At 40.5% G+C, this 7,982-nt stretch overlaps 1 protein-coding gene across 1 annotated transcript in view; it reads right to left on the bottom strand.

The window, feature by feature from the left end:
- The window catches only part of hhip (hedgehog interacting protein), a 46,409-nt gene that overhangs the window by 24,068 nt on the left and 14,359 nt on the right, over positions 1 to 7,982 (bottom strand). Inside the window, exon 5 of the mRNA XM_015390428.1 lies at positions 1,742 to 1,893. Within this exon, the coding sequence (XP_015245914.1) occupies positions 1,742 to 1,893 (152 nt within the window). The remainder of the gene's footprint in view (positions 1 to 1,741; positions 1,894 to 7,982) is intronic.

Below are 7,982 nucleotides of genomic sequence, written 5' to 3' on the forward strand. Positions count from 1 at the left end.
TCATCTTTACAATGAACAGGCTGCAGCCATGTCCCGAATTCCTCGTTTTCCAGACACTTTTTGTCAAAATTGGTATTTTCCCCATTCCCTAGCTTTTTCTTCACTTTTTTCCCCAAACATACGGCTTCACGATCAACCCGGAGCAGTTCCGCGCAATATATTGTGATATATCTGACAAAATTGTTTTTATAAATATATATATGTATATATATATATATATATATATATATATTTAGATAAAGCATTTTAAATGCCACAATAATCACATTAAATTAATTTCAATGAAAATTAAGGGCTTAATTTTAAAAATAATATTTTAATGGCTTTTAATGATTTTTAATGACCTGCGGAAACCCTGTCAGAGTAACAGACTGATAACTATTTGGACATATGTGAGAAAATTTGAGTTGAGGACCTCAAGTTTGCGCCAAGAAAACTCTGTCATCGACGCTCATTCTAAGTGCGCTAGCAGGCAGGTGAACACAGGTGAGCAAACAGAGAGAGCAACAATGGATGCAAGTTACTGATTAATTAATTAATCTAAAGGTGATCGATCCTATCGATTCACTAACCATTAATTAAGCTGACATTTTTTCAGGAGGATCTTCCCATGAGATGTAGGGCTAAAATATTGTTTTGTATATGAAGAATTAAGAAATAATAAATCGTTACGTTTGAACGATTTTTTGGTTCATCTGTATCAAATATTGACGAAAATAAACAAAAAAATCTTACATATTACTAACGGATTACAAACAGGGTGTAAAAAAATGTTGTGTTGGTTGAAGGTGAACTCATATTAATTATTTACATCATATGTTGCACCTCTTGCCACCATCAGTATTTCTCATAAACTTTTTTTTGGATCAAAAGGTTTTTCATTTTACATTATTTTTATTAATTTCATTTTATTTTTACTTCTGTAACAGTGCAACCATGGCATTTCCATCTTTCTTTATTTTTTTGTCCCACTGCTTGGATTTTCTGGTCCTTTAGTTCTGCTGCTCATCTCTCAGTCAGCAGAACCTTGATCCGCGAACCTTTCAAGTTATTCTTCTTCGTCTTCAATGTAATTTCTGTGAATTAACACGTCTGGGAAGTCATAGCCTTATATGGCATTACTGGGGCGGTAATTATGCAGATTTACGTTTGATGGACTGCCTCCACCAGCCAAAGACTGAGCTCTTCACTATGAGCGATAGGGCCTTCCAGGCAGTCGCCCCACGGCTCTGGAATGCCCTCCCAGAGTCCCTGAGGGCCCCACAATCTGCAGGGGTCTTTCAGAAGCGTCTAAAGACTTTTCTATTTAACACAGGCTTTAACACCCACAATTTTAAAGTCAGCTTTATTTTATTCTATTGTCTGTTGATATCTTTCATCATATCTTGTAACTGTTTTAAATGACCCGTTACTGTGGCATCTTGAGATTTCTTTTTAAATTTAAGTGCATTAATAAAAAAAAAAATATTATTATTGTTACTTTTCTCTGAAACACGTGCTCACTTATGCAAAGGTGGACTGCATCAGGTTTATAAGAATAATTTACAACATTTACTGAAGTTAAGAATGTTTTTCGAATCTTTGTTGGAGAAAAAGGAAGAAATATTAATGACAAGAATGTGAAAACGTTGGCTTGATGTTTTGACCATGCTTTTAAAACAGAAAAGTACATTTGATTAAAAATAAATAAAATGCACATTTCAGGAGAGCATTAAAGCTGTGTTTGTGGAGACTCCACTACCTTGAAACGGTGTATTCGACCACTCTGAGAATGTGGTCGTGTGGTCCTATGGCCCAGCGCTCTTGGTTGGTGGTGTAGGAGACGTAGAGCTTGCCATTCTTCTTGTAATTGGGGTGGAATGCCAGGCTTAGCAGGCCCCTTTCATCGCCACTCTGCAGTCAGATGAGAAACACAAAAGATCCAGGAGTTAATCATGTCCCTGCTTGGCTTCTGGAATCACCCCCCTCCGTCATATTCATCATCGCTAACATGCCAGCTCCACACACCCAGCACCCTCCTTTCTCCCTTTTTACGTGTCTAATCCTCTTTTATATTTGTCCACCACATTCCCCTCTACAGCTCAGCTTATTATCTCATTCTCCCTTCTCCGACTCGCCGTTGTTCCGCTTCACACCTTCCTCTTGAATATACCATTACAGGCCATTATAAAGCGTTTGACTCTGGGCAGAGCTGCACCATCTCTTCACCCCCCAGGCCCTGCAGAGCTGGGGGTTGCCTTACGCTGGCCTCCATTGTGCTGTGATTTGTGTGAGTAATCTTTGGGGGATATTTGTGAATACTACGCTGAGTGGCTGAAAGAATTTATTAGCTCACTCACAGTTCATAGAGAACACAAAGAGCGGAGTGCCTCACTTCAGCCTGTGCTTTCTGCTCCTTCCTGATTCACTCAGAAATGCATAGAAAACCCAAAAGGGGTGGGGGGGGGCAGAGTAAAAGTGGGGGGAAAAAATAAAGGAAACCTAAACAAGGAGAGAGCTGCCAACTCCCACTGTCTTGGCAACATGTTTAGAAAACATCTAAATTGCTTGTGTAATATGTAAACCTTTATCTCACCCTTGAGGCCGTTACATCAGCTGTCACAGCCCTGGTGGTCTGCCCATCATAGTCAGCCATAATAATCAGCTATAGCGTTTCATTCCCCAGGCAAACAGCCCCTTCCTGCTATATACCGCATGTTTTCTCTGAGACCGAAGCTGAGCTGTGGTGGATGTTTACAGGTTCCCACTGTGTGAGGATGTTGCTCCGATATGGATGTGCGTGGTGTAGACTCACAGACAGACAGCAGAAATAAGTAATAATGAGAAAAAGACACGTCTTTGTTTGGGCGGGCCTCGGAAAGATCTGGCCTGTAGCGAATGCACCGCATAAAGCAGTCTACTGGATCTGGTTCTGTTTGGGGACCCACCTTAAACACATCCGTGAAACCGACTCGATGCGCAAGCCTCATAATCCAATTAGGATAATGTTTTCACAACATTATAAAGAGAATTACCGAGATAGTTGCAGAATAACTTGATGCTCTGAAAGTCAATAAAATGAATAATAATAAAAAAGGTAAATTCCTGAAGTTAAATCAAAGTGTGCTTCATGGAAGGAGCGTGATGTAAGGATGGATTTCTGTTGATGCAAAAATGGCTCTGTTTGGCCAAATAATGAAAAAGCTTTAGATACAGAAGAGGAAGCGTGAACTTTGCTTCGAAAGGTTAGATCCATACCATGGAAACGGATATGCACTGACCCACATTCCCAAAATAAACCAGTGACAGGGAATGAACCAGGGGCATACAACGAGAGCCAATCGGACCACCGGGATACATGGAGCTTTACTGGGCTGAAATATTACCTCCTTGCTAATGACTGACTCCTTCAGCAGAGGAGGAACAGCAGGACTGGCACCAGAGCCATGGGGAACAAACACCGCCGTAGAAAACAGTCTGAGGAGGTAGCTCCCCCACAAGAACACAGAACGACACTTCGACTTTTCTCAGACCTGAGTAAAAACCACCATCTAAACTGCAGTAGATGATGCTTAGTTCCTCACAGGGTCCAGAGAGGCTCATCTCCAGTTTACCACCAAGTATCACAGAACAAATGAGGAACCATCGAAAGTCTGAGCCTGAGTGCAGGTTTATCTGAGATGCAAGTTATTGTTAAAATAACTCTTGGGTAACTTATGCAAAAGGAAAGCTCATAGAAGCTAAAAGTATCTAAATAAAAATTATATTTTAACGCCTTTTCCAGGAAAGGAGCAGCATCTCCAGCTTTCCAAGCAATTGCCTCCAGGGTTTCTCCCAAACACCTGTTGCTAGTCTTTTACTTCCTCTGCTTCTCTAGTTAAAGTCTGACACCATTATACAGAAAGCAGAGAGCCGGTGGTTGCTGTTATCTTAAGGTGAGGAAGATAAATTTCTCATATATTGTGAATGACACTGACAGATGAGCTCATGTTCCATCCTAGGTGGCATCTGTGCTTTTTGTTGGTACACGTCTCAATAGGAGGAACCTTTATAAGAGGTAAGTCAGCATCCTCTCACTAAATGAAAGGTTCTGTCCAATAAAGCAGATGAGATGGATGTCAGATGTTCAAAGAGCATGAAGGCAGCACAGTCGCCTGCCTTTGAGTAAAACCCAAACTACAATTTACCTCTAAGTTCTCGGCATTCCTTGTGTAGGCTTTAAATGAGTAAACAGTAGGACACCAACTCAGTCACAAGGTGCAAACTGAAAGAGGAAAAATTAAGATCAAGTCTCTGTGGACCCATGCATTTTAGCTCTTAGCAATGAAAACAGAATTTGACTCTTTTCTATCCTAATTGGTAGAGAAAAGAAGCAGAATTAGAATTGAATTTTGATCACATATCCTGACATTTTATCAAACGTGTCATAAGAAGACATTTGCTGTGAATTGTTTCTTTCACTTTTAGGAGTGCAGCAAGTGTGTCCTCCCGGTTTTAAGCTGGTTAGTCATTAACATCTTCACCCCAATACTGAGGGTCACATGTAGCGGGTCTGAAGCCTGGGTATTCACAGATATATAAATGTGTTTACCGACATTGGGTCGAAATCAAGAAAAAATAAATGTATTCGGTTTCCCTCTTGTGATCTGCTGATTTTGCGTTTGGCTGGAGGAGAGCAGCCGACAGACATCTGGTGTCTGCGCCTCCCTGGCGGAGGTGAGCTGAGGTGTGTCTGTCTGTGTTTGTTTGTACCGTAGCATGTTACTGCTGTGAAGCGATTGGTAAATAAAGTTTTATAGCTCTGATTTACTGTTGTATTCAGCATCTGGAACCGTCTCACTGCTTCAGCTTGAATGTTGCTGATCCATCCATCTTTCACTATGGAAGCAGGAGCCCAGAAAATAATGTTGAACCTGCAAACACCCAGACATTGCTACTGCTTACGTTGCCTTTGAAAACAAATTTTACTGGTGAGACTGTTGTTAAAAATTCTTCAGGTCAACAAAAGACAGAAATAGTGGGAAAGCTAGAGGTATCCGAATCCGACATTGTATTTCAAATCACTCCAATATCAACCGAAAAATAATACTGGGATACATAAGCCTGCATCTAGAATCTATTATATATATATCTTTTATATATTTTACAGATGTAATTACTTTCAAATTATGACTGAGGAGCAAAGATGCAATAAGTCAGTAAGGATGTTAGAAACAACATCTTATTGGTCAAATGCAAAAGTTTGGATTGGGCTGTGAAGAAAATGGGATCCGTAAATTAGAAAAGAATACAATTCATAAACAGCAATCTGAAAAAGATAATAATTTATGCAACAAAGTTACTCTTAAAACTTTTCTTTGATTAAAATTTTTTTTATACTTTCCACAAAATGTTGGAACAAAGTTCCTTCCATAATCCTTCACACTCACAGCGGTTCATCCCTTTTCCTATTTTCATCACAAAATGCCAGCATTAGCTTTCTGTAAATATTTATTTACACGTTTTCAGTAGAGGTGAGTATTGGCATGAGTGTTGCGATTCGATACATGTCGCGATACTTGGGTCACGATACGATATTATCACGATATTGCAGTATCACTATATATTGCCATATTTTCCCCAGCTATCAAAATCAAATGATGAGATAAAACAGCAATCGCTGTATATTTTCATCAGAAAATATTGATTAGGTATTATTATCCATGTTGTTTGGGGTTTTCTTCCACTGTGACTGCCTCAAATACAGATTTGGTGCTGCACGCACAGTTAAAGGGCTCCACAGCGCTTTCTGCCAGAGTGGTGGTGCAGAGGTAGCCGTTTTTTTACCATCAATGTTTTATGTAACCATTTTTTTTTTTGAAAATCGATACTAAGAAGTTAAAGATCGATATTATATTGGGCAGCCGAATATCACGATATATCGCCAAAACGATTATTTCCCACACCCCTAGTTTTTGGTATAAATTGTAAAAAGAAAATGAACTGTAAGGGGAAAAAAATCTTAATTCATAAATTCCTAAAGTTTTTCAGCAGGAGTGTTTTCAGAGCGAAGCGTCTTTGGACTCTGATCCCATCAGGATTGCATCATTATGCTGTAGCAGTGAACTAACAGGCTTTGAATCGATCAATAGGAGGTGAATTGGGTATTTTCTCAATCATACCATCTCTTCGTCTAACCTTGTTTTCTTCAGTTACTTTTTTATTTCAATGCTCATAATTTAAACGGCCGTTGAGTAACTGTAAGAAAAGAAAAGTCCAGCTAATGTGATCCACATCCTGCACATGTAGCCCTTTAGCTCCAGACTCAACCGGATCCACTTTGCTTGTCATCACCTGACTTCCCGCCAGAACGATCCGCTCTCCTCCACACTAATATGGAGGTAACGGGCACGGAGAAATAAAAGTGCCGTGTATTTCAGACAAGTACCAGATTCTGTTGAGGGGCGTACAGTATATGGTGGAGAAGTGGTTGGGCTTTTGGTCATCACAGAACACCCACAGAGAAGGTAGGAGCCTCCATAGCCCCAGCAGTCTATTGTCTTTGTCCAGTTTGTCTTAATTGGTCCTGGGGGATCCATGAAATGGGGGTGTGCAGGAAACACAGCACATTACAATCAAAGCATGTGCATGCAGCTGAAGATAAAGCTGTTATCTACTGTGTTCCTCCTTCTGTATAAAAGCAGCTCCATCCTGTTGATGCTCCCAGTAAACACCTCACCCCCCCCCCCTAGTTCAGTCCATCACTTGGTTCTTGGGTTTTCCTCCAGCAGCCCTCATCTCAGAATAGGACTCCAGGGGTTAGCAAGGGAATGAGCCACATCTGATCGTCATGACAGCCATTTTATCCACAGCCAGCATGGACTGAAATGCGATAAGAGAGCTGAGAAGAGCAGGAAGCTCATCCCGGAGGGGGCAGTTTCATTTTCAAACGCTGCGCTACGTCTGACTCTTTGTAAACAGAGTGTCTTGTCAGCAGAGGAGCATGGGGCGTGCTGGCTAGATAAACTTCCTGTCTGGGAGGGTGCCCCCAAAACACATCCCCTCTATTCTATCTCCTATCTAAAGAATTTCTGGAATATATTTTTCCAAATACAAACTAAGACGGAGAAGGCATTTTTAGAATGGGATCCTAAGGCTCAGACATGGAAGCTATTCTCAAAAATGACATCTGGATCATGTGTTCAGCGTCAGAATGAGAGCACAAACCTTTAAATGCAGGTTTTAGTCTGACAACGATGATAGCTGTTAGCATAAGCTAGAGCTTAACTGCCAAGTTTTAATGACATCTCTGGCCTCTGAGCTTCTTATATCACTTCATGCTCTTCTAACTCTGCAGGGTGAAGGTTTAACAATGTTTCTTGATCTTGTGCAAAAGACTGAAAAGAAATCAAGATACAAGGTGTGTGATCTCTGATCTTTAAAGGGGGGTGCGGTTTGTGGATATTCGACCGTTAAAGATTAGAGCTTGTAGATGATCTGCCAAAATAAAGAGATCATATGGATCATTTAAGTCACATTCTATAAATTACAGTTCTATGCTGAACCACCAACCCATCTCATGTACTACGTATTCAATCTGACCCAACAATCATAGCGAATAACCGTTAGTGATGCACTTTCTTACCTGCCTCCTTGCTTGTGTGTGTAGTGGTACCCGCATGGCTGAGACCCGAACGGAGGAAAAACTCTACTTCCGTTTTGTGGAACTAGTTCGGCTTTTCCCCCAAAGTAATGTGCAAAGTTTGCTCAGACACGATTCGCACAACTTTAAAGAATTACTCAAAGTAGTTGACCAGCGGCACGAGCGCCTTGGCCAAAAAATATCTCTCCAACACTACTATTCCACTTCACAGGTGTATTTTTATGTTCTTTGCATTTGTTAGGAACACAGCTTCTATTTAGATTAAATTATCATTTGAAAGGGTCTTTGACATAAAATGTCTGTTGTTTTGTGTCTTTTATGACTTTTTCACATACAGTAATGGTTTGGTTAAACTGAGCAG

This window comes from Cyprinodon variegatus, unplaced genomic scaffold (genome assembly GCF_000732505.1).
Source record: "Cyprinodon variegatus isolate N-32 unplaced genomic scaffold, C_variegatus-1.0 Scaffold498, whole genome shotgun sequence".
Taxonomy (NCBI): Eukaryota; Metazoa; Chordata; class Actinopteri; order Cyprinodontiformes; family Cyprinodontidae; genus Cyprinodon; species Cyprinodon variegatus.